We start from the raw sequence: 26606 nt of genomic DNA on the forward strand, positions 1-26606 counted from the left end.
GCACCCCGGGACTTGAAACGGCCATGCCCGTGAAGAACAGATACAACCTGGTAGATGAGGGTTGCGATTCACGGCTCCCGCTGCACAGCGAAGAAGCCTTTCAGCACGGGATCCAATTCCAGGCCAAGGTAAGGCGTTGGGGCGTGCCTTGAATGGCAAAGCTAGACAGATCATAGAACTCAATGTCATAGGCGGCAAAGACTCAGACAGAATGTCCACGGTGAGAAAGAGACCCTAGAACGTGGAAACGTTACAGTCAAAACGGACCTTTCAGATCATCTTGTCCCAACCTTTATTTTACGGATAAGAAAACTGAGGCATAGAGAGAACGGTATTTGCTTCCAAGGTCCACAGGGAGCATTCCCTGCCATTATCCTGGTTTCCTGGGTCTCTTACCACATTACTTCTTCGGTCCCTTTCCCTTTCCACCACCACTCCCACACACATTTGTTTTCTGTCCCCCTGCTCCCCAACTACCTCCATGGGTTTCATTTTCCATTCTCTTTCTTACTTTCTATTTCCTAGATTGAGTGGGAAATTGAACTCCCTTGAAGCCCTTAATATTGTTGAAATATCTCTCCTTCTTGATCTTTCTATTTCCTCTCAGCTACTACATAGCAACATGTCCTTTTTTGCACTACACCCTGACTGGTACTCTTCCTCTTCTCCAGTCCACCTGTCACCAACCAGCTCTGCCCAGCTTGTCTTTCCTGTCTTCTGTTCTGGGATATGGTGTCAATTAAGGCCAGTTGGCATGGTCACTGCCATACTGCAGATAATCCTAAATGAATGTCACGTCTTTGGGCATTCTTAGTAAGGGAGGATTTGGGATTTGGGTAAATGTATGTTTCTCAATGGGCTGAAGGAAGTTCCAGGAGACAAAACCCAACATGGATAAATGAAGTCAACCGATTATTTCAAGTGATTGTTCCAACCTTCTCCCAGCAAAACTGGCTTGAGATTTTGCTTCTTTTATTTTCTAGGGAGTTATCATGGTGCAGCTGGGTTTTGGAATCAGGAAAATTCTGGTTCAAAGTCATTGACATTTACTAGCTGTGTGACTGTGGATAGCTCACAACTTTTCTGAACATCAGAAAACCCTCTAAGAGTTATCACTAAGTTATAGAAAGGTTGAATCTCTTGATGGAGAAAATTTTGTGCTAATAAAATCACAGATCCTTGACATATTGAATTACTTCTCCCTAGTGGAGGTGCTTATGACTAACAAATGAGAAAAAGAAGGGACAAGTGCAATTAGGTAAGCTAGAATGTTAGATGTCAATGGGACTTCAGAGATTCAGCACCCTTATTTTACAGATGAGGAAATTGAGGTCCAGAAAAAGAGAAGCAGAAGGCTAGATTGTTATAGGATTTAGAGTTGGAAGGCATGTTAAAGGCCACCAACTCTAATGTGCACTACAACTCAGATCACTATGAACTGGAATAGTCATATAGAAAGAGGCGTAGAGTAAAATGGAAAAAAGCATCAGTTTTTGGAATTAGAGGACCCAGACTCTCATGCCAACTCTGTGATCATGGGCAAGTCACTAAATTTTTCTGAACCTCAATTTCTTCATCTGCAAAATGGGGATAATAATAGCTATACTGCTTTTCTCAGAGTCACTGTAACAAAAGTGCTTCATAAATCTTATTGCACTAGGAGTTTGAAGATGTATAATTTAGTCTGGATACTTCCATTAACTTGCTATGTAACCTCTCTGAGCCAGAGTTGTCTCCTCTGTAAAGTGAGAGATTTGGACTAGATGACCTCGAAGGTTCTGTTTATCTGCACGTAGTCTGTTTCTTAACATTCTATGTTCCAAAGTCCCTTCCAGCTCTAACGGATGCTAATCAGGGAAAGCTAGAGGGAGTAATTAGGAGGCTTCAAAGAAGAGCTAGAGCTTGAATGGTAGGTAGACTTTTTGGGGAGGGGTGGGCTGGATTTCCTAGCAAGAAGGAAGAGACCTTGGAGCCATAAGAATTTCCCATTGGAGGTGTCCCTTTTTTTTCAGGGTTCTCCTGGGAAGTGTTCTCAGAGGGGCTGTCTCTGACCACCGGAGGGCTCTCTCTCTTGCTTCTAAGCATTGCCATTAGCCTGACCTTTTTCTTGTTTGGACAGAACAAGATTAAGTGCTTAGATTTGAGTGCTTGACTCAAATATCAGATATTTGCCAGGTATCTGACTCATTTTAAGTAGGTCAGACTTAGCAGGTGGCGTTTTCCCAAATAATTGAGCAGCCACAAGTAAGCATGAGAGCTAAGAAGAAAACTCCAAAAGGTCATACGTATTACATTTGGTTTAGATTAAACTGGCTTGACCCCCAAATGACTTTTGGTTAATAAAAAAGATTATAATTACCACCTTAACGTATACAATTTGGGAAGGAGCCAACCTTGGGTAAGTTGAGCTTGGCTTCAAGAATTGTTCAGCTGCTAATAACTCCTTGTGTGATCTTAGACAAAGGAGTTGTAGATGATAAGAGTCCCTTCTGGCTCTCTAGGTTCTATGATGTTATTACTTCCCTGGGTCTCAGTTTTGTCATCTATAAAATGAGTAGTTGAACTAAATTGTCCCATACCTTATCCAACTCTAATATTCTGAGATCTGATGTCCATTTCACCTCAAATAAATCATGTACACTACAAGAATGTTAACTCCTTTTTTTTTTGTACATTATGACCCCTGGACCTAGCTGGAAGGAGAATTTGTTATAGAAGATAAGGGGTGATTAGGTTACAGGGAGGCTCAAAACCTGAAGCTTCAGAAGCAGAATTCAGTGATGATCTTGGGAAAATAACTGATCTCTTCTGCCACGCATTCAACGCTTTCTGCCTCCCTTTCCAACTGACTTTTCAACCTAGTCTCTTGTCACATTCCTACTTAAACTCAGCCTCTACCAAATAGGTCCACTTATCATCTGTCCTTTGATCTTAGTTCCAAAACATGCGAAAACAGGAAAGGGCCTGTGTTCCACTCTTACACCTGAGAGAAAGAACATGAGTTTCAGAGAAAAGAAAGGGACCTGGTCAAAGTCATGTTAGTGGCAGTAGAGTTTTCCCAGCCCAGTGCACCCATCTCTTTGCTTCTTTTTTTAAATTAATTTTTAAATTATTTATTTTTAATATTTTTGTTTTTAATTAATTTTTAAATTAATCTTTTTAATTAAAATTTTACTTAGTTTTATTAATACATTTTGTTTTTATGTCATAGCCATTTCTAAATATGTCCCCACTCTCACCCACAAGAACGTGTCTCTACCTTGCACAAAAGAAATGCAATTAAGCAAAAATAACTAACATTGTCCATGTTTGACAAGGTCTTCTACCTTCATAGTCTCCCCTATCTCTACTCTGAGAGGAGGGACATATTTCATCCATTGTTGGTTCTTTAGTTACTCATAGTTTGATTTTCTTTTTTGATCTTTTCACTTGCACTGTTGGTTATTGTGTTATATGTTCTTTTGCTTTCATGTATTTCACCATGTGTCAGTTCAGACAAATCTTCCCATGTTTCTCTGAATTCTTCACATTCATTTCTTACTCTATAATAATATTCCATTACATACACAGACCACAATTTGTTTAGCTATTTCCCAATTATGGTCACCTACTTCATTTTTAGTTCTTGATTACCATAAAAAGTGCTACTATGAATATTTTGTAATATATTAGTCCTTCTGATTTTAACTTCCCTGGAAGTACTTCCTACTTTTTCAAATCCCCCCTACACACACACACACACACACACACACATCATTGTGGAAGATACCCCTGGTCAAGCCCAACATTATCCAGGAATTAATTAGCAAGTATTCATTAAGTACTTACTATTTTCCAAGTATTGTGCTAGGCACTGGAGATACAAAGAAATAGTCCTTGCCCTCAAGGAGCTTACATTCTATTGGGGGAAACAACACGTACCTACATAAGTATGTACAAAATACAGTAAATATAAAGTAATGTGGGAAGGTTGAGGGATGGTCAGGAAAAGGCCTTGTGTAGAATGTAGTACTTGAGCTGAGGTTTAAAGAGACCTAGTGATTCTGAGAGGCTGAAGCAAAGAGGGTATATGCATTCTTGACATGGGGCTGGGGAACAGTCTATGCAAGGCCAAAGATAAGGAATAGAATATTGTATATGCAGAAACACAAATAGACTAGTTTGGCCAGAAGACTGGCTGTCACAGGCTAGAATGAGCTTTCCTCTCTCAATTTCTTTAGCGCTTAGTGTAAGTCCCCCACCAGAGTCTTTACCTCCTACTGTTTCATGACATCTCTAAATATTCCTATCCAAATTATGTAGCTCTTATATTCATTTATTTTCATGTGTGCTACTGTTGTCTATTCAACTAGACTATAAGCTACTTGAAAGCAAGAATATTGTGTAGTCCCTATAACTAATCCACTTATGTTATAGTCTCTAGCCCCCTCATAATCTTGGTCCCCTTCCTATTGCAGGAACTTCCTCTAAGACATCCCTGAAAGGTAAATCTCTCTGAATGGATACTCCCAGGGATGGAGAGGCAGAATGATCTAATTAAAAGAATACTGGACTGGGAAGTAGGAGAGACCTGGGTTCCAACCCCTCCTCTGCTACTTATAGGCAAGACATTTGACCTCTCTGGCCTCAGTTTCTCCATCTGTAAAATGAGGGATTTGGACCAGATATCTTCTAAGCTCCCTTCCATTTCTAAATCTATGCTTTTATGATCTCCTTTGGAGAATCAACAATAGGTCATTACACCTAGTAGGTGCTCCTCGATAGCTTTTAATTGAAGAATATAGCCCTCACAGCTTGAAGGGTCTTCAAAGGTCATCTCTTACAATCTATATTTAAACTTAAATCCTCTCAAAGGTTCCTGACAAGTGGTCAGCTATCTGGACTCCACTTGAACATCATTGGTAAACTCAATCCCTCCCAAAAGAATACATTCCACTGTTGGACATGTCTGATCATTAGGAAGTTCTTATATTGACACAAAATCTGCTTCCTTGTATCTTCTATCCATTTGCCCTAGTTTTTCCCTTTGGGTCCTAGCAGAACAAAACGAATCCCTCCTTTGTAGGACAACCCTTCATACACTTGAAGACAGCAATTATGTTCCCACCCTCACCCCTAATTCTTCTATTCTCTAGGTTAAACATCATTAATTCCTCCAACTGATCCTTGTGGGTCACAGGTTTCAATCCCCATCAAAAGGCTGGTGTCCTCCTGGCTGCTGGAATTTCCTCTCTGGCATCCCTGATGGATGTGCCAGCTTCTGCCTAGATACTCTCAGGGACAGGAGACTGCACCATGTAGATTTGGAATAAGCAGATATGGGTTCAAATCCTAACTCTGCAACTTTTGCTACCAACACAACCTTGAGCAAGTAACTCCGTTCTCTGGACTTCAGTTTCATCACTTAAAATAAAGGGGGGAGAGATGTTGAACTAGAGCATCTTTAAGGTCCCCTCCAACTCTAAAATCTTCTCTTCTACCTCACCAATAGCCTGTTCTGCTATTGGACAGCTCTCAACATGAGGAAGCTCTTAGATTGAGGGAAAATCTGCCTATCCATAAAGTCTACTCCACTGCTCTTAGTGCTGCCCACTGAATAAATCAAATAACTCTTCATATCATGGCCTTTCAAATAAAATTCAAGTTTTCTTGTTTGGATTTCAGGTCTTTCACAATCTGGTTCCAACCTTCCTTTCCAGACCTAATGTATGATGCTCCCCTCCACTCACTTTACATTCCTCTCAAACTGACCCAGTTTCTGCTCCTCATACAGCGCAGTCCATCTCCATATCTGTATGTTTGAGGAGACTGTCCTCTGTGCCTGGAGTGCATTACCCCCTTATCTTTCCTTCTGAAAATCTCTAGCTTCTCTCAACACTCAGCTCTAGAGCCACCTCTCCCATGAGGTTTATTCTGCTATCCTGTTCACCCACATGCTGGCATTACCTTGACCCTCAAAATTAGTTTGCATCTATCTTCTATCCACATATCTATGTATATGATATTTCCTCTCAAATGAGAATGTAAGCTCCTTGAGGGCAGACATAGTTTCCTTTTTTGGCTTTGTATTCTGAGCACCTAGCATGGTACCTAGCACCATTTATCATATTATTTAGTAAATGTTTGTTGAATGAATGAATTTGAAGTTAGAGATAATTTCATCTGTAAAACAAGGATGTTAGAAATAAAGGTTCTTAATCTAGGATCCATGGACTCCCCAAAGGGTCTGTGGATGGATTTTAGAGGGCCTATTATCTTGGACGAGGAAACAATTACATATTCATTTTCATCAACCTCTAACTGAAATTCAACTTTTCCTTCTAAAAACATTATTCTAAGAAGGAGTCCATGCCACAAAAAAAAGGTTAAGAAGACCTACTCTAACTCCTTATGGGACATTAGGGGTATCTGAAGAGGAGATTCCTGTTCTGGATGAGAAATCAGACTAAACAGCCTCTAAGGTTCCTTCCAACTTTGAGGTTCTAGATTGTAAAGAGACCTCCCCATCCTAGTCTCCTTCTTCTTAGCTTTTCATTGCCTTTCTATAATGTAGCACCCAGAACTGAACACAGAACTCCAGATGCTTCCTGACCAGAACAGAACAAAGCAAAATTATTACTTCCTTTGCCCTGAACTTAATACCTCTATTTATTCCAATGATGATTGCATTAGCCTTTGCCAGAAGTTGACTCATTGAAAGCCCAATATCAATCTAATTTGTCAGCTGTAATTGGCTTGAGTATCTTAAGAGAACTTGGAGATCTTTCCAATGAAAAGCCATACAAAAGAACTTCTTCCATCTCAACCACTTGCTGAGAATGCCAACACTGTTTTTCTTCTTTTGGTGGGGGAACTGGAGATAAGTTAAAACTATTAGAGTTGTAGCTTCCCCTTTCTGTCCACTCTTTTTCTCCTCCCTTTTTTAATGACCAGTTTCCTTCTTGTCTCCTTCTTTTAGTACATTGGGAGTTTGGATGTGCCCAGACCCAACAGTCGCATGGAGATTGTGGCCACCATGAGAAGGATCCGGGTGAGTGATAGAGCTAGGGAATCCCAGGAACAGCTTTCCCTGAGACTGAACCACATCCTTGGTGGAATGTGTTTCTGTCAGTCAGCCAACTAGCATTTGTTAAGTACTGACTCTGAGCCCTAATACAAAGCACTAGGGGATACAAAAAAAGGCCAAAAAATCATTATTATTATGGTTTTGCAGGGAGCCATAATTATGACTCAATATTTTATAATAATAATAATAGTATGATTGGGTTATCATATAATGGTTACATATAATTATCATCCACTGGCACCCTCCTGAAACCTCATTGTACATGGAACTATAAGTATTCACTAGTCTAGTAGTCTAGTCAATAAACTGAGAAGCCTTCAGGTATAGGCTTGTTAAAGGAGAGTGTGTCTGCCATCCAAGAAGGACCAACCTCGCTAAGCACAGAGAGGCTTGTCACCCCAAGTGATGAATTTCAGGTGATGAATTACATAAAAGTTCAGAGTAGATAGAGAGTCATCCCAGAGGAAAGGCACTGATGGTAGAAAGTGCTAGAAAAGGCCTCTTACAGAAAGTAGGATTCAGTCTGGGTTGTGGAGAAAGAACATTCTAGCCACTGGGAACAGTCAGTGAAAAATCAGAGTTAAGCAATGGAGTGTTGTGTTCAAGGAACCTCAAGTAGACAGTATAGCTGGATCATAGAATGTTTTGAGGTGAGGGGTAAGGTACATGAAAACTGGAAAGGTACAGAAGGGACTTTATGAATGGCTTTAAGTTTCAAACAGAGGCTATCCGAAGCTAGTTAAGCTAGTCCTAGAGATGTCACATGGGCAGCTAGGTGGCATAATGGATAGGGTCAGGAAGACTTGACTTCCGTTCATGAATTCAAATCTGGTCTCAGATACTTATTAGCTATGTGACCCTGAAAAAGTCACTTAACCTTGTTTGCCTCAGTTTCCTCATCTGTAAAATGAGCTGGAGAATGAAATGGCAAACCATTCCAGTGTCTTTGCCAAGAAAGTCCCAAATGAGGTCATGAAGAGTTTGGACACGACTGAACAACGATGAGATGTCAGAGAAGCAGATCATTTTCGGCCTGTACTCTAAGGCATTTTAGTTAGTTTGCTAAGAACTGCCAGAACCTGTCCTCTGCTAGCCTAGCATTCATAACTTTGAGTTACCTCCATGCCAGCATCAGTGATGGGACTGACCAGAAGAAGATTATCAACAGCTGGCTTTTCTATAGTGTTTTACTTCTGTGATCTCATCTGATCCTTACAACTACCTTGGGAGGTAAGTAAGCAGGTGAAGGTTTTTAATCCAAATTACACAGATTAGGACACTGAAGTTACTTGTCCTGTCACACAGCCAGGAAGTGGCAGAACTGGGCCTGGAATCTAGGTCTTCAGACTTTTAAGTCCAGTGTAGTCTAATATACATTTATGTATATGTGTTTATATATATATCTCCACGTGTACATACACACATATAAAGTATACACACATTTGTTGACAGGTACATCTAAGAAAATTAGAAATAGAAATCAAGTTATTATCATCATCACTGAGTTCTAAACTAGAACAACTTGGAGCCCTTTAAAATTGGTTTTGAGATCATAAATAAGGCTCCTCCCACTCCTTACCACTCCTCTCCATCCTAAAATCTCACGTACATTCATGCCTTTGACTGGTTTAACTAATGGCTCCTCCCCCTTTGCTGGAAATACATACTATGCTGCCATGGACTTCTTTCCCTCAGTTGTTATCCTGCCTGGTTTCTTCTCATGTACCCTAGAGTAACAACTAAAATAAGAACCATTCTTATAATGCTTTAAGTTTTGCAAAAACCTGCTTTACAAGACCCCTATGTGGTGGGTAATACAAGATTTTTTCCCAATTTACAGATTAAAAAAAGTGAGGCTTAGAGAGGAGATGCGACTTGCCCACAGTCACATGGCCAGTAAGTGTCTGAGCAGGGCAGTGAAGCCCAGGCCTCTTGAACTGCCAGGTTAGCACTTTATTATACCACATTACTTCTCTGTTCTCAGAATGTATTCTCAGGATAAAGTGTGATTGAATTAGGTTCAACAACTTTTCAGATGGGTTTGAAGTCTTCTAGAAGATTATCTGGGGTTTCCTCTTGTTCATTTGAAAGAGAATATGATTTCTTCTAAGTTAGGTTTCCTTTGTGCCAGGCAGCACATGGAAATGTTCCTATGTTCACCTCCAGTCAATAGCAAGAGTGAGCTCTCCCCTTCCTACTTCCCAGAAAAGCCATTAACATCTCACTGAGATAGGAGCAGAGCTAGTTCAGACCCCAAAACTTTCCTGATGATCTTCCTATAAAAGATAGAGGCCAGAAGACTCAGGCCCTTCAGGAAGTTGTCTTGGATCTCATGAAGTCAGTGGACCTTGTTGGCCCTAATGCTGTATCACACAGACAGAATTGAGTTTCAAATGCCTTTCATCTTAGATGAAGAGCATTGGCCATTAATAATAAAGGTAGCGATTCATTAAATAATGATTATAATAGCCCTTATTTCTATTATGCTTTCCTTACAATAATCCTGTGAAGTAGGTGAAACAAGTATTATCATGTCCATTTTACAAATTAAGGAACTGAAAGCCAGAGGGGCAATATTGGTATAGTGGAAAAAGCACTAGACTTAGTAGATAGAAAATCCTCCCTGGGACACCCCCAATTCATCTCTAGAATGAGGAGGTTGGAGTAAATGATCTCTCTGTTAGATCTCTTCCCACTCAAGATTCCAGGATTCTTTAACTATGAGAAGCAATTTGCCCATAGTTAGTCACACAGAGAGAAGTGGGGCTTAATCTGTCCCCTCCCTCTCTGGTCTTCTGACTCCCAGGCCTTTGCTTTTTTCCAGGACACAACGTTCATTACTCAATTTGCATTTTTAGACTGTGGGCAAGTTGCATCTCCTCTCTAAGCCTCACATTTTGCTCATCCATTTTCAGGCAAGGACATGTTTAGCTCTGAGATCGGTCTCTATACCATGCTAATTTATTTATTTTTTAAAAATAAAACAGTGGTCAATAGCAGGCTCTCTCCTCCCTGTCTTTCTCTTTGGGAAGCAGGAGACTCAGAGGAAGGAGAATGAGTTCCAGGCTTCTTTAGAACCATGGCCTGAGCAAGGGGGGAGTCTACATGTACATGTGAGGGGGGAGGGACAGCTGGGGCAGCCTGTCTCCTTAACCTCCTCCTCAATGTGTCTTTGAGGCTTTCTCTGAGCACTTGGAGGCAAATGCACGGGTCTAGTGGCCACAGACTCCATTCATTCTTACTAATGGCTCCCCCATTCTGTCCTTCAGCTTCAAAATGTAGGAGTTGCTGTGTCTGAGGAATGGTGGCTCTTTACCCAGGCTGTCATTTTGAAGGGAAGGATCAGGGAATGGGAGGGAAAAAAGGCAGTCTATAACACTTTCATGTCAATCAATCAATAAATTCAGTACTAGGGACAGCTAAATGGTGCAGTGGATAGAGCACTGAGCCTGAAGTAAGGAAGAACTGAGCTCAAATCTAGCTTCAGACATTTATTAGCCTGGGCCTATTTGCTTCAGTTTCCTCATCTGTAAAATGGGGATAATAATAGCACCTACCTCCCAGGGTTGTTATGAGGACCAGAAGAGAAAATTAATTGTAAAGCATTTAGCACAGTGACTGCCATATAATAAGCACTATATAAATGCTAGCTATTATCATCATTATTATTTTTAATAAGAATACAAACAGTTGCATCTACTGTATTTGCCAGGTTTGTGGGGATAAAATGAGATATTTGTAAAGTCCTTTGGAAACTTCAAAGTGTTTTTAAAATGCCAGCTATTATTACTATGATTATGCATGCACATATTCACATACATATATGTACTCCACCATAAACACACTTTCTTTTTTTTTTTTTTTGGTGAGGCAATTGGGGTTAAGTGACTTGCCCAGGGTCACACAGCTAGTGAGTGTTATGTGTCTGAGGCTGAATCTGAACTCAGGTCCTCCTGACTCCAGGGCCAGCGCTCTATCCACTACACCATCTAGCTGTCCCCATAAGTACACTTTCACACTCACTTTCATTGGTGCATGCACATACATACATATCTCAGTTTTACATACACTCAAATAGAGGTAGGCACACTCACTTTCACTCAAACACACATGAACACATATGTAGATACTTAGATTCTCACACTTTTACACTCCCACAAGGACTCTGACATTAACTCATACACATACGCATTTGCATAAATGTAGATACAGAGTCAGTGAGGTCCTATGGAATGAGGGAACAAAAAAGCCCTTATTAAGTGTTTATTATGTGCCAGGCACTGTACTAAGCACTGAGGAAGCAAATGCTAAAAAGAGAGTCTCAGCCCTTACTTTCAAATAAGAAAGATTCCTATGCCCTCCCCCTCACCCTACTAAGACATCAGGTGGTGGCAGTCCATGATACAAGTAGGCAGATCATCCCAGCATCCACACACATAATTCCTGCTCTCCTTGAACCCAAGGTGACCCCCTGGCATGGAGCACTAAGTGCAGGTGTATTAGGCTTCTGCCACTGAGCCATAGTGAGGAGAAGGAGGGCCTGCGGGATGGCAAGAGCACTGGAGGAACAGATGAGATTGCCTGTCTGACAGGTTCACCCCCCCCCTGACTCTCCTCCCCTACTCGGATAGGAAAAGAGACTCTGGCAGGGTTTCAAATTTTATGGATTTGGCCTAGTTAGCATCTTGAATGCATTCCATGTTTCAGCTGTAGTACTTTCTTGCTTTTTTTTTTCTTATGTATAACAAGAAACAGACAGCTGAGTTTTCTTTTCTATAAAATAAGAGGGTTAGACTAGATAATTTCCAAGTTCTAGTTCTAATACTCTTTGTTCTATGTAACAATATTTTGTATTCTAGGCTCATTCCTACCTAACTCTAACAATAATGTCCTAAGTTCATTCCTGGCTCTGTATATGTTCTAAGTTCATTCATTGCTCTAACATTCTATGTTCTAAGCTAATTCCTAACTCTAATAGTCTATGTTCTAAGCTCATTCCTAACTCTAACAATCTATGTCCCAGACTGATTCCTAGCTCTAACAACATTCTAAGATCATTTCTAACTCTAACAGTCTATGTTCTAAGCTCATTCTTAGCTCTCTCTGTTCTCAGCTCATTCCTAGCTTTTATAGCCTATGTTCTAAGTTCATTCCTAGCTCTAACAGTCTATGTTCTAAGCGCATTCCTAGCTCTAACAGTCTATGTTCTAAGATCCTTCCCTAATATAATGGACTGCGACTCTGTCTAGAATTTGGAATTCTGCCTCTGACAAAGCTAGCAGCAGGCATATTGTTGACCAGGGATCCTGGTCAATGCTCAGTGTACCTATCCTGGCCCAGCCATGCCAGTTGCTTCCAAATGATAAACATCTCTTTCCCCCCCAGTGTGAATTCAAAGCAAAAAACATTAAGAAAAAGAAAGTCAGCATCGTGGTGTCTGTTGATGGTGTGAAGGTCATTCTCAGGAAGATGCAGAAGGTAAGTATCTCTTACCATCCCTTTTTTCCAAGGAGAGGCCCCCTTCTTGGAGCAGGACCTTTCATAGAAAGAGTGACCATGACCACACCACTTCCTTCCCACCCTCTAGTGCTAAGGTGGACTTAATAACAGCCTCCCAGATGTATCAGGCCACAGGGCAGGGAAAAGCTTTGACATCAGGAGCTCCTTAAAGTGAGACTGAAGGGGAAAGAAAGGAGGGAGTAGGGCTGACACCAATGAGTAGTGGTAAGAAAGGACATTGAATTTAGAGTGAAAGAACACGAGTTTGAATCTTGGCTTTTCCATTTACAACCTTCATTTATGATCTTAGGCAAGTCACAACCTCTGCAGCTTCAGGTAGATTAGATAAGTAATCTCTCATTTCTTTTCCTGCCCCAAACCTTATATGTTTGGCCCTTAGCACAAGGCTGCAGGCATATTCAGGGGTTGGCTTGTGTTCTGTCTCTCCATTGCATCTGGACTTTTCCCTTTCTCAGGCTCCATTCCAGTCCACCCTTATCTCCTCCTGCCTGGACTACTACATCAGCTTCCAGTCTCTCTCTCTCCTGGGTCTTTTCTGCTCATATTGCCAGAGTCATCTACTCACAGTATAGCTCTGATCACATTCTTCCTCTGCTCAAATGCCACTGTAGTTTAGCAGAAGAAGTGCTATATCTGTAATAAGAAGACCTAGGTTTGAATTCTGATTATATCATTTACCATTTGTATAACCATGAACAAGTCATTTTTTCTCTCTCTGGGTCTCAGTTTCCTCATCTGTAAAATGAAGGGATTGAATTAGACAATCCCTAAAGTCTATTATTTTAAATCCTATAAGCCTATGAACTCCTCCATCCTCTGAATCCTCTTCATCCCTCAAGGCTCAGCACAGGTGCTACCTCCACCTTCAGGAACCTTTCCTGCCCTCTTTCCTCCAAATTCCCATAACAATAGTTCTGCCCCACTCAGTCTGAATCTGTCATTAAATGATCATAGAATTTAAAGCTAGAAGGGACCTTAGAGATCATCTCAACTAATGCCCTCAATCAATGCTTCACCCAACCCAGGGGTTTGCATTCAGAGCCTCTGACTTTAAAACCAGTGGTCTTTCTACTACACTATGCTGTTTCATGTGCTCATCATTTCATATGTATGAAGGCTATTTCCACCAATAAACTGGAAACTATCTGAGGACAGGGACCCATTTTCTCCCTCTATCTTCTTGATGCCCTTATCTAATCAGCACTGTGCTAAAAAGCCTTGTATTGTTTGTTTTGTTTCTTGGGTTTTTTGGTTTTGCTTTTTTTGGGGGGGGGTTGTGTGTTTTTTTCTTTTTTGTTTTTCTTTTTTTTGTTTGTTTGTTTTGTTTTACTTCTCTGCAGAGGAAGGAGTGGGCCTGGGAAGAAAGCAGAACACTGGTGATGCATGACCCTGTTTACAGGTAGGGATTGTCACACTCATTACCTCCCTTATCCCAGTAAAAATGACTGGTGCGCATGGTCATTCCATATATCTGAGCAGGAATATCACCACCCTCACCCCAGATGTTATTGTTATTTTTATTATCTTTTTTTTAAGAGAGGCAATTGGGGTTAAGTGACTTGCCCAGAGTCACACAGCTAGGAAATATTATGTGTCTGAGGTCGGATTTGAATTCAGGTCCTCCTGACTCCAAGGCCGGTGTTCTATCCACTGCTCCACCTAGCTACCCCAACTCACCACTGTTGTTCTCTCAGTTGGATATATTGACATGGGACATTTCCTCCTAGAATCTTCTATGTGTCCCATGATTCTCAAGACCTGAAGATATTCAGCTACATTGCCAGGGATGGGAACAACAACTCCTTCCGGTGCAACGTATTTAAGTCTAAGAAGAAGGTAAAGGATTGCAACATCCATGGCCAACACATCCTTTGTCCCACACCTGAACCCCACCTCTATAACCTGTACTAGTAGTCATACCACAAGGACTGAACCAGGGGGAACCTGCAGCCTCGAGGCCACATGTGGCCTTCTAGGTCCTTGGGTGCAGCCTTTTGACTGAGTCCAAGTTTTACAGAACAAATCCTTTTATTAAGGGGATTTGTTCTGTGAAGTTTGGATTCAGTCAGAGGGCCAACCTTGAGGACTTAGAGGGCTCCACGTGGCCTCGAGGCTGCACAGAAAGTCCAGAATGGGTGGTGTGGTGTGCACCTTCTCCCAACACATCCAAAGTATGATCCCATGGGCACCAGGCTAACTTGTATAAACACTGTTAAGGGATCAGGCCATAGTGGGATTAGGGGCTGGGCTGAGTCCTACATGGTGGGTATCAATGTATCCTTTTATCCATCTACATGTGGGCAGAGCCAGGCCATTCGAGCAGTGAGGACAGTGGGCCAGGCCTTTGAAGTTTGCCACAAGCTAAGCCTACAACACCCTCTACCCAGTGCTGATACAGCCAACCGCCAGCCCACAGAGAAGAGGCCTCAAGCAGGTACTCCATCTTCACCTTTCTTTCAACCTCTTCCACCTAAAATATACTTACTTTGCTCAGGATGTCCCCAGGATAGCCATCAGGTCAAGGCAAGGGAGGGTCCTAGATAATATGCTATGATACAAGGAGTGTTAATCTTGGAGTCAGATGATCTGATTTGGACTCCTGGTTCTGACCCTTGCTTCATCCTGAGCAAGTCACTTACTTCTCTGTGCCTCAGTTTCCTCCTTTATAAAATGGTAATAATAATACTTGTACTAATTACCTCACAAGACTGTTGTGAGGAAACTGTTTCATAGAGTGACATGGAACTTATAATTACTGTAGTTTATTATTCTTGGAATTCATTCTCTAGAGTGACCCTGTGATTAGAGCTAGGGTACTAGAAAGAACTCGTGTATGTCTAACTCATGCTTGAGGGGATTTGCTGGATGAACTACATTCACTTCAGGTCCTCTGCCCTTCCCCACCCACCAACCACCAAGACATGGGTGGGTAAGCTCAAAGGGTGAACCAGGAAAGACCCTGGAAGAAGTGGAGCCATTGCCTAGCTAACCTATGGACAGCATCAAGACTATAGTAACTCCTAGGCAGAACCAGACCAGTTCTTCCTCATGCAAAAGACCCCTCTCTTCTACTTTGCTACAGCATATCACCTAGAAGGAAGGAAACTAAGAGAGGAGGACGGGGCCGACGGGGACTCTGATAGAGCTGTTCGGAGGGAGCAGACCAGCCATGTAAAACTGGAAAAGGAAAGACCCAGAGAGGTAAAAGATCTAACATCAGGACAGGAAACTTCTAATGTGGGCAGAGACCAGACAGGGGCAGGCAGGGAATACTGGGGAAAGAGGAACTACTGATTTGATTGGGAAGACGGGCCCTCAGAGAGGCCCTTTGTCTGAAAGAAAGACCTGCTGGAGGGTAGGGGACCCACAATGCCACGTCACACAAGGATCCAATGAAGGAATTAGGGATGTTTGGGCCACAGAAAAGAAGACTTAGGATGGACATTATAGCTGCCTTTGGATATTTAAAAGAACTGTCATGTGACAGAGGGGTGAGACTTGTGCTGCTTAGCCGTAGAAAGCAGAATCAGGCCCAATGGGAGGAATTTTCAGTAAAACAGACTTTGGTTCAATATGAAGAATAGCTTCCTACCAGAGCTATCTGACAGTAGAACGAGCTGCCTAGAAAACTAGTGAGTTGTCTGTCACTGAAGGCATTCATGTAGAGACTGGGTGACCACCATGAGGAATACAAAATGAGGTTGGAATAGATGACATCTAAGGCCCCTTTTCACTCTAAGCTATTATTCTCTAGCCCAAAGTGAAAAAAAAAAAGGATTTGGATTTTGGGTTCTTTTAGGTTTATTTGTTGTTTGCAGTTTTTCATGCCAATGTGCCCCTCCATAAACCCAATGGGTAAATGAAAGTTGATGTGTCTCAGTATTACAAGCCCAGCTCCCAGACCAGGCTATCCCTACCAAAATGAGGTGTCCCTGAAAGTCCAGGGCTTCTAGAAGCCAGATGCATCACAGCAGGAAAGTATGAGCCAGAGTCAGATTTCAGGTCCTACCTACGCCAAAGCACACAGACTTGTAAAGATGCCAGTGTGTATATGACTGGGTATGTTTACCACTCTGCTTCACTATTTCTGTCTCTTTCTACCAAATCCAGCCCTTCTTGAGGTGTGGCTGAGCCAGGGCCCCACAAACTACTCATTATGCCTCCTCTTCCTTTCTCTATTCCCAACATTGTCCAAGTTATGCCGCTGTGTCCAGGACATTGGAGCTGGCTCTGCCCACCCTGCAACTGCTCAGCCATGGTCACCCTCTAGAAACCTAGAATCCTCCCCCAAGGCATCAGCCATGCCAGTAACACCGATGTTGACTCCACATTGCACACAGCTCCTCCACCACCAGCTTCTCCAGCAATGGCAGCAGGCTCAAGTAGCCACTGCCCAGGTAATATTCCTCCCCCTCTTCTCCTCCCCTAAGGACGGCTCCCCAGGGGCTGGGTTTTCCTGGGTGGCTTTCAGAGTGACTAAGAGATCATGGACTTTTGCTCTCTCTATGGTCCTCAGCTTAATCCTTTGCCATCATTCTATGTCTGTACTCCTGGAATCATTAATTTCCTTAGATTCTTCTGGTCTCACCATAGACTCACCCTTTCCTTTACTGGAGAAGCAGTGTTGGTATGTTGGAAGAGGCACTGAATGTGGAGACAAGCAGAACTGGATTCAAATCCTGGCTCTCTCATTTATTAGGTGCATGACCTTGGACAAGCCACTATTATCTCTCTGGGGCTCAGAAAAATGAGGGTAATGGTATATGCATTACCTTTACCATCTGTAAAAGAGTAATAGTATTATATGTGACCTTCACAGGTCCGTTATGAGAATAAAATGAGATACTCTCAAGTGCTTTGGGGGATGCTGAATAGCATCATTCCTTTTTTTAAAAAATGTCACTTCAAACAGAATTTGTATTTTTCTTTTTGTAAAAAAAAATTTATTCTAAACTCAGCCATCAACAAAATCAAATATGTATGCATATATGATAAACATAAAAAATTTTAAAATACAGTGTTACATAAAACCATTTTATTTAGACCAGACTCATGATTTCATTGGTGTAGGGAACTGCCTCTGTGGACACCCTTTACCAAGGCAGGTTGGCACTTGGTCTATAATGTATAGTCCTAGAGAGTTGCCTAGAGCAGAAGTGTTGACATGCTGCCTGCCTGGCCCAGGCAGCCCGCAACACTCCCAGTGCAGCAGAAACCAGATTAAAGTGTAATTGGGAAATATGTAACAAAATTAACAAAAATATGATAAAACACAGATAGTGTTACTATGTGGTTCTCCAAGTCAATATGTGGCCCTCGGGGATCCTTATGTATGTTTTAGTGGCCCCCATTTCTATTCGAGTTCACACCACTGGCCTGGAGCCCTGACAGGTTAAGTGATTTGCCCAGGGTCACACAGCTGGTATATAAGTCAGGGGTAGGTCTTCTTGACTTCATAGTCAGCTCTCTATTCACTATGCCATGTTGCTTCTCCTAAAGCACTCAACATTTCACAAAGTAAAGCCAAACGAATGGCCAAAAAATGCACTTGCTCTGTGTCTTTTTCATATGTTTATGAAGCTGTATTGTTGGGGGGGATTTTCTTTGATTTTTAAAAAATATGTCATTGTAGTCAATATGTTTATAGTTCTGGTTCTACTACTCTAACTCTGCAGAATCAATTTACATTTACTAGCTTCAGGACCCCCAGCTTACCTAACTCCCTGAGGCTTCATTTCCTTATTTATAAGTCAAAATAATAACAACATTTGCCTAACAGAGTTGTGGTGAGATAATGCATATAAAATGCTGGCAAACATTAAACCCCTATACAAATGTAAGTTATTTTGGTTGTTATACCCTTTATATTTATCATTTTACAGTACTGTAATCCAGCTTCTTGCTATTTAAAAAATAACCAGATAGATCCTGTTTTCCTTTTTTGCATACTTTTAGGGGAAAGTCTTAGCAATGGTATCACCAGTACAGAGTTTATCATTAGTTTTGTATATTGCCTAATTGTTCTCCAAAAGGCTTGCACTCATCTATAGCTAGTCCAAACAACAATGTAATAGAGTGCCTATTTCCCAGCAGCCCTGATAACATTGGATACTTGTTTTTGCTAATTTAGTAGGTATAAAGTGATATCTTAAGTCTTTCTTGATTTGCATTTCTCTGATTATGACTGGATTGAAGGAGAGGCATGGCATACTGATAGAGTGCTGGACTTGGAATCAGGAAGACCTGGGTTCAAATCCTACCTCTGAAACTTACTGATTTATGACTATGGACAAGTCACTTACCCCCTCTGAGCCTCAGTTTCCTCATTTGTCAAATGAGGGATTTGGATTAGATGAACTTTAGAATGCCTTCTCATTTTACCACAATTCTTACCTTCTTATTACCCAATCCAGACCTTGGTGACAGTTAGGTCCCTGTCTCCAAGTAATTCTCCCTCTTTTTTAATGAGTTCAGTGCTTGGCTCACAGACTTCCTCTCCACCCCACCTTCTCCCCTCAGACATCCCTGCAGATATCCTAAATCCTCAATTCCCCAAGTTGCTCAATTCCCAAGAATTATTCTTCCATTCTACCTCGGCTTCTCACAGGGATGAGTCATGCCTTTGATCATGCCTTTGAAAGTATTCTGCTTTCATGCTCAAGAACTCTGAATTTTTTTTATCTGAGCATAATATTTGTCTTTCTATCCCTTTTATGCCTCATTCTTCCTAAACCTTCTCTTCATCCCCACCCTGACCTCCAATCCCTCCATTCCTCGCTATTGTCCCAAGCCATCAACCCTGCTCTGGCTGCATTCTCCTCCCTTCCCAGTTGGTAAGCCCATTCATTTCTATACTGTTCTTTACTCTTGAATCCCTTGCTCCCTTCTCCTGTTATCAATCACGCCTCATCAAACCCCAATCCTGGATTACTCCCACCCTATACCTTCTTACTGCTGAAGGGAATTGGAAGAAATAACAAAACCTTGCTGATCAGATCAATCAATCAGTAAGTGTTTATTAAGTGCACTTATGGACAGCTCTGATTATCAGAAAGTCTTCATATCAAGCCAAAACCTTCCTGTAACTTGAACCCAATGCTTCTAGTTCATCCCTTTTGAGACAAGCAGAACAAGTATAATCCCAATTCAACATAACAGCCCTTTAGATATTTGAAAACAGCTATCACAAGTCTTCTATAGGCCCCATCATGGAGTTCCATCAATATACCTATATACTCTGTAACTGGACATTTTTGTGCTCCTCGAATTGAATGTCTGACCTCTTTTCTTAAAATACTATTACACTGTAAACTCTATGAGGGCAGAGAGCTTGTCTGATTAAAAGGTCTTGTATCTCCCACACCTAGCACACAGGGCTCTCTACACAATACATACATAGTAAATATTTGTTTCTTATTCATGAAAAAGTTAATGCTAGTAAACTTCCTTTGTAAACCCCACCCAGGAGAGATTGTTGTTTTACCTTCATTCTCGAAGAAAACTAATGACATCAGAAGGGTGATGTCTTGACTTGCAAGTGAACTAGATTTAAGTGAGGCAGGGTTGTACAAAGTCATCAGCCATACTCTCTACTCCAGGGTCAATTGAGTCCAGTGGCAAAATATAGATCAGGACAACTGGAAATGATCCCAGATGCAGTGACAGACCTTGGTCTTTTTATACTAGGGTCTTTCCCAGGTCTTATTTTGGTTGAGACAACACCCGTTCAGTGATTTAAGTAAGGTGAGGTAAGAAATGAGGCAAAAGATGTCCCAGTTTGCCTACTCAAAATAAATAAACAAACAAACAAATAAATAAAACTGGGAGCAGAAGACCCTCAGGGTTTTTGGCCAGAACAGAAACAACTGCTATTTACACTTACTCTGAGCCATCAGAACCCAACAATGACCAAATGAGGCTTGGGCTGGGACCTATTATTGTCCAGTTGTGAGAGCCAGAGTAATTTGGGTTTAAGGCATGGTCAAGTGGCTCCATTTGAATCCCAATGGATTTTCAGAGCTCTATTTCAATAAATCAATGAAATCAAGAAAATAAATGAAACTACATGGGACAAAAGAGTTAATTGTCCCCATTTTCTAAAATGATGGAATAAATAAGTAGGGAAGAGAGAAAAAAAATCTAGCCCCCCAAACCCCAAGACATCTTACGAGGTTTTAGCTATCAAAATTTATATTCTTTTTCTTTCTTTTTTTTTTTTAGGCAATTGGGATTAAGTGACTTGCCCAGGGTCACACAGTTAGTAAGTGTCAAGTGTTTGGTCTGAGGCCAGATTTGAACTCAGGTCCTCCTGACTTCAGGGCTGGTGCTCTATCCACTGCACCACCTAGCTACCCCTTAAAATTTATATTCTTTTGGGCAGAACACCCACATTTAAGGGAATGATCCTCATGTAGACAGAGGGAGAGGAGGGAAGGAGGAAAGTAGGAAGGAAGGAAGGAAAGAAGGAAGAAAGGAAGGAAGGAGCATTGCCCAACTGGAATTGGCCAGTTGGGTCCCCAGTGGGGCAGATTATTGTTTGTCTTTTGTTCTTGAAGAGGACCAATGACATAAGGAGGGTGGTGTCTTGACTTGCAAGTGAATTGGATTTAAGTGAGGCAGGGCTTCTACAAAGTCATCAGCCTCACTCTCACTCCAGAGAAAAAGTGGGGTTGTGTAGATGTGTGAGTCATTTCCACAGAGATAACAATTAATCCACAGAAGCTGATATAAGGTCCCCTCTACTTTCTTCCCTCTGCCGGTTTCCCAAATGCTCTATCTGGCTTCCTTCAGTTCAACTGAAACTTCTCTAAGTTACCAGTGATCTTTTAATTGCAAAGAATAATGGCTTTTTCTCAATTCTGATTCTTTTGGGCCTCTTTGCAGCATTTGACACTGCTGACTACCTTCTCTTCCTGAATGTTATCTCATTTCTGGGTTTTCATGGCATTGTCCTCTCTTGGTTCTCTTCCTACCTCTCTAATTACTTCTCCTCAGTCTCTTTTGATGGATTTTCATCCATGGCACAACCACTAACTTTGGGAGCCTGCTAAGGCTCTGTCCTAGTCCCTCTTTCCCTTTATCTCTGTAGTCTCTAATTTGGTGATCTCATTCATGGATTCAGTTAGAAACTCTATGGAGATGATTCCCAGATTTCTGTATCTAGTTTTAGTCTTTCTCCTGAGTTAGTCCTACAGTACCAATTGCTTATTGGACAATTCAAGCTAGAGTTCCTGAAGGCATCTTAGGCTCAACATGTCCAAAAAAGAACTCGTTATCTCTTCCTTCAAATCTACCCCTCTTCTGAACATCCCTGCTCTTCTTGAAGGAACCACCATCTTTCCTATCACCCAGGTTCACAACCTTGGCATCCACCTTGACTCCTTTTTCTCAACCCACATATCCAATCTGTTGCCAAATCTAGTAAAAAAAAATTTTTCTACATCTTTTACATATGCACCCTCCTTTCCCCTCAAAGAACCAGCACCTTGGGTGAAGCATCATCATCTCTGTCCCAGACAATTACAGTAGCCTCCTACTTGGCATCTGGCCTCAAGTCTCTCCTCACTCCAATCCATTCTCCATTCAGATACCTAAAGCATATGTCTGGCCACATCAACTCCTGTTCGATAACTCTATCTACCTTGTCTGTCTTCTTACATTCCACTCCTCTCCATGCAGACTGCAATGGAGCCATACCAGCATACTAATACTCCATCTTCTGCCTATGCCTTAGCACTAGCTGTCTGCCCTCCCTCTTCACCTCTGCTCCATAGAATCCCTGGCTTCCTTTAAGACCCTTCCTGGAGGGAGGCCTTTCCTGGTTCTCCCTGCTGCCACTGTCTTCTTCTCTGAGCTGACTCTCCCTCCACTCTGTGTTTTCTTTTATATCGCCCCCTATTTGAATATGAGCTCCTTGAGATCTGGGACAATTTTTTAATTTTTCTTTTATTCCCTGCATTTAGCATAGTCCTTGGCATGTAGTCAGTGTTTAATAAATGCTTGTGGGTTAATTTGTTGATTAAGCATCTTTTCATGTGTTATCAACATTTTGTGTCTCATCGTTCAGTTGTTTTCTGTTTGTCTTCTTTGACCATTGTTCCACTGGGGAGCATATTACTTTTAGAGAGATGCATTTATTCTTTAGAGAGCCATCATTCAACAAGCATTTATAGATTCTGGAAAGCAGACCTTTATCTGACATATTTACTGCAAATATTCTTTTCCCAATCTGTTTCCTTTTTGTTGTACAAATGGAGTGGGTTTTTCTAAGGATGTTTACTAGCATTCATTTTCTCATTCGACAAATATTTATCATGTATCTACTGTGTAGAAAGTCCTGTGCCAGGTGTGGGGAAGACATAATATTTTTATGAAACATAGTCTCTACCCTCTTGGAGCTTACATTGCAATAGTGTTCTAGGAAAAGAGGCTAACCTACTGATTTTAGTAGAAAAATATCTGCTGAAGAAACCTCATGGGGAAATTTAGTCCAGAGAAGACCTTGGTCGGTAGGGACACATGTGATAGATGTGTTTTCAAAAATCTGAAGGGCAGTCCTAAAAAAGAGGGATTCTGCTTGGGTTGAGGGGAGGGTGGGAATAAGCATTTATTTCACACCTATTATGTGTGAAGGCACTATGCTAAGCACTTTACAAATATCTCATTTATGACAAACAGGAATTAAGTGACTTACTCAGGCTCAAACAGATAGTAAAAGTATGAAGTCAAATTTGAACTCATGTCTTCCTGACTCCAGACTAGCACTTTATCCACTGTGCCAACCTGTTTGAGAGGGAAGAACTAGGGACAATGGGTTCAAATTACAGAGAAGCAGATTTGGTTTGATGTGAAGACTGCCTTCCTCACAGTAAGAGCTTTTCATAAATGGAATGGACAGCCCAAGAAATAGTGAGCTCCATGTCACTGCAAGTGTTAAGTAGAAAGTGAATGAGCAGTTGCTGGCAATGTTGGAGAAGGGATCTGGTGCTCAAGGTCGGTTTGGATTAGAATAACCTCTGTGGTTCCTTCTGATTTGGGATCCTGATTCTGTGATTCCTTCACAATGAGAATTAGGTGGTAGAGGTGGAGGTTGAGAATGGCCACAAATGGGGTGATGATGGGAATTCTCCAGGTACAGCTTCTCACAGACCAACTGGCTGCAGAGACAGCTGCCAGAGTGGAGGCCCAGGCCAGGATCCATCAGTTACTGCTGACCAATCGGGACTTGCTCCAGCACATGGCACTGCTGGGTCGGCAGCTGAGAGAGCTAGAGGAAAGAGCTTGGGGCCGGCCTAATGGTAAGGAATGCTCAGGGCAGGACAGGGAGCTGGTGGTGAGGGGAGGTGGCTCAAGACAGAGCAGGGGGCTGGGGCTGGCCTGCTGGTTTGGGATTGGGGGAGGCTGGGAGTTTCACGTGGCCCAGGTGAAGAAAGAGGAGATGATGTTGACCTAATAATGAAGGGTTCCAGGATGGCAGAGGGGCATCCTGGGCTCATAGTACAGTGTGTGTGTGTGTGTGTAAAATTACCACTAGTTTTTTACATCATACTAAATTATGCCAAGATTTTGAACTGGTTACACTGAGATTTTCGTTTGCTCCTTTTATAGAATATAGGATGTTAGAGCTAGAAAGGACCTAAGAATCCATGTTCTCATAGTATCTCATTGGGCTCCCTTGCTCTAAGTTCAAAAGGAGTAGGCCCTGCAATTATCTCCAGAAGGGAGAGCTAGGGAAGGCAATGGAAGACCCTGACCTATCCTCATTCATGATTTAAAGAACAAAGAATGGAGTATGTTAGAATTAGAAGTGACTTTAGAACAAAAAAAGACCCTGACTTGTCCCTATTGATTAGATAGAACGTTAGTACAAAAAAATGGAGAATGTCAGAATTAGAAGGGACCTTAGAACAAAGAGCTCTGAAACTTGGGTAGGAGGTACAGGAGTTGGGGGCTGCCAGTCTCTGAGGGCCTTCCTGGGAATCTTTAGCAGTAGACTCTTGTCAAAGGAGTTTATGGTTCTCTTTCCCTTCTTCTACCCAAACAGGTGGCCATTCTCTGCAGAGCTTCAGCCTTAGCTTGGACCGGGCCTCCACCCTGGGTCCCAGGGCCCACAGGAGCCAGGACACTGTGGGAAAGGTTAGCCTGACTTTGAGAAGTAGGCATCTGCCTGGGCTCAGCCAGAGAGAGGAAGACTCCAAGGAGACTGAACAGGGAGGGAGTCCCTCCAGTATCACAACCAATAAGGATAGGTCAGTGACCCCACCGCCTCCCTGCCCTTTCTCCTAAAGGTAGACAAAGTGCCCTCTTCCCCACAGCCTTAGAGGGACATAAACACTGGCTAGAGGGCATTGTACCTTCTCTAGAAACTGAGGGCAGTATATTATAATATAAAGAGTGATAAACTAGGAGTCAAGAGACCTAACTTCTTGTCCTGGTTGTGTCCCTAACTCAATCCCCTCTCTAAGCCTTAGTTTTTCCTTCTGTAAAAATGGGGCAATCAAATCTAGACTATCCCTTTCACAAATATACTTTGAGGATCTAACGAAATAAAATATGAAAAGACTTTTTGAGGCACTTCAAAACACCAAATAATGTATAAGATTATTATGATTAATAAAATCATAAGATTTAGAACTAGAAAGGACCTTTGAGTGGGTGTAGCCCAACCCCTCATCACAGAGACAGTAAGTTTGCAGAACTGGGATTCAGACCAAAGTCCTCCAGAGCTAGTGCCCTTTATACAACACTCCTATACTTCTCCATGATGGCCCTGGACTCAGGGCCCTCCCATAGCCAGAAGTGGAATCAGAGCCCTGAAGAGAGAGTGCCTCCAGGTTCTGCTTTGAGGCAAAATGAACTGGAATCAATGGGGAGCAAGCCCTCCTCTGAATTCCTTTAGCTAATCCCAGCCCTATGCCAGCTCACAGGAAGGACAAGGCAACAAGGAAAACGTTAGATCATCCCTCTGTCTCCAGACAGGCCGTCCCCCAAGTGATTTATGAAGCCCTTTCCTCATAACAACCCTGATGTGATTAGTCCTATTTTTTAGATGAAGAGCCAGATTCAGAAAGTTAGAAAGTATAAAGAATGCAGGAATAATCCTGACTCCAGGCCCTGTGTTCTTTCCACTCTCCAACTCTTCTTCCCCTTCCCAATCTCCTGTATTATTCTCCAGGCTGCTGACATCACCATCCATTCCGAAGCTTCACCCTCCACCCCCCACACTCAAGAAGAGGTTGACCAAGACTTCCCTCAGTCTGGACTCAGAGCCTGACCCGGGACAACCATCCTCCTTTGGAACTCCAGACTCAGTGAGCAATGACACCTTGGAGGAGGCCAAAGCTGGGGCCACTCAGTTGCACCTCTCACCCACAATCTTCCCATCTGGGGTCAATGACACGATCTTGCACATCAGCTTCTCTGATGAGGATGAGGAGGATCCAGCCATTGAGGCTCACGTTCCTGCATAAACCCACCCCCTGGCTCTCTCCTCCCTCCCTTTCTTTCCCTTCTTCTGGATCCTACAGGGCAAAGCCCTCCAGGTTCACCTGGAGCTACCTACAGTGTACCTAAATGAGCATAGAGCAGAAATAGCCTACTATAGTGTTAAGAGCACTGCACTTGGAGTCAGATAACCTGGGTTCAAATCTTGGTTCTGTTCCTTAGCCATCTGTGTGATCCAAGACAAGTCACTAAACTTCTCTGGACCTCAATAACATCATCTGTGATTTGATGAGGTTAGACCAGATTATCTCTAAGATCCCTCCCAGCTCTTGATCCTCTGACTATTCCTTCTGAAGCATCATGGTGTAATGACAAGAGCATTGTCATGATCTTGCAGTCACAAGATCTGGATTTAAACCCCACCTCTGAAACTTAGCTGTGTGAACCTAGGCAAGTCATTTCACCTTTCTGAGCTTCAGTTTCCTCCTCTGTAAAATGGGGAAAGAAATCCTTGCACTACCTACCTCATGGGCTTACTATGAAGAAAGCACTTTGTAAATCCCAAAGTGCTCTAGAA

At 42.1% G+C, this 26606-nt stretch overlaps 1 protein-coding gene across 1 annotated transcript; it reads left to right on the forward strand.

Annotated features, from left to right (window-relative positions):
- Window positions 1–23: 23 nt before the first annotated feature.
- Window positions 24–26104, forward strand: LOC114046937 (carboxyl-terminal PDZ ligand of neuronal nitric oxide synthase protein-like). Its single transcript, XM_027867572.1, has 11 exons — window positions 24–128; window positions 6959–7030; window positions 12452–12544; window positions 13927–13985; window positions 14314–14422; window positions 14891–15020; window positions 15669–15787; window positions 16783–16983; window positions 23718–23883; window positions 24630–24834; window positions 25761–26104. The coding sequence occupies exons 1-11, from the start codon at window positions 24–26 to the stop codon at window positions 26053–26055; spliced, it is 1554 nt and encodes a 517-aa protein (XP_027723373.1). The 3' UTR covers window positions 26056–26104.
- Window positions 26105–26606: the final 502 nt, after the last annotated feature.

This window comes from Vombatus ursinus, unplaced genomic scaffold (assembly GCF_900497805.2).
Source record: "Vombatus ursinus unplaced genomic scaffold, bare-nosed wombat genome assembly UNPS02014786.1, whole genome shotgun sequence".
Lineage (NCBI taxonomy): Eukaryota > Metazoa > Chordata > Mammalia > Diprotodontia > Vombatidae > Vombatus > Vombatus ursinus.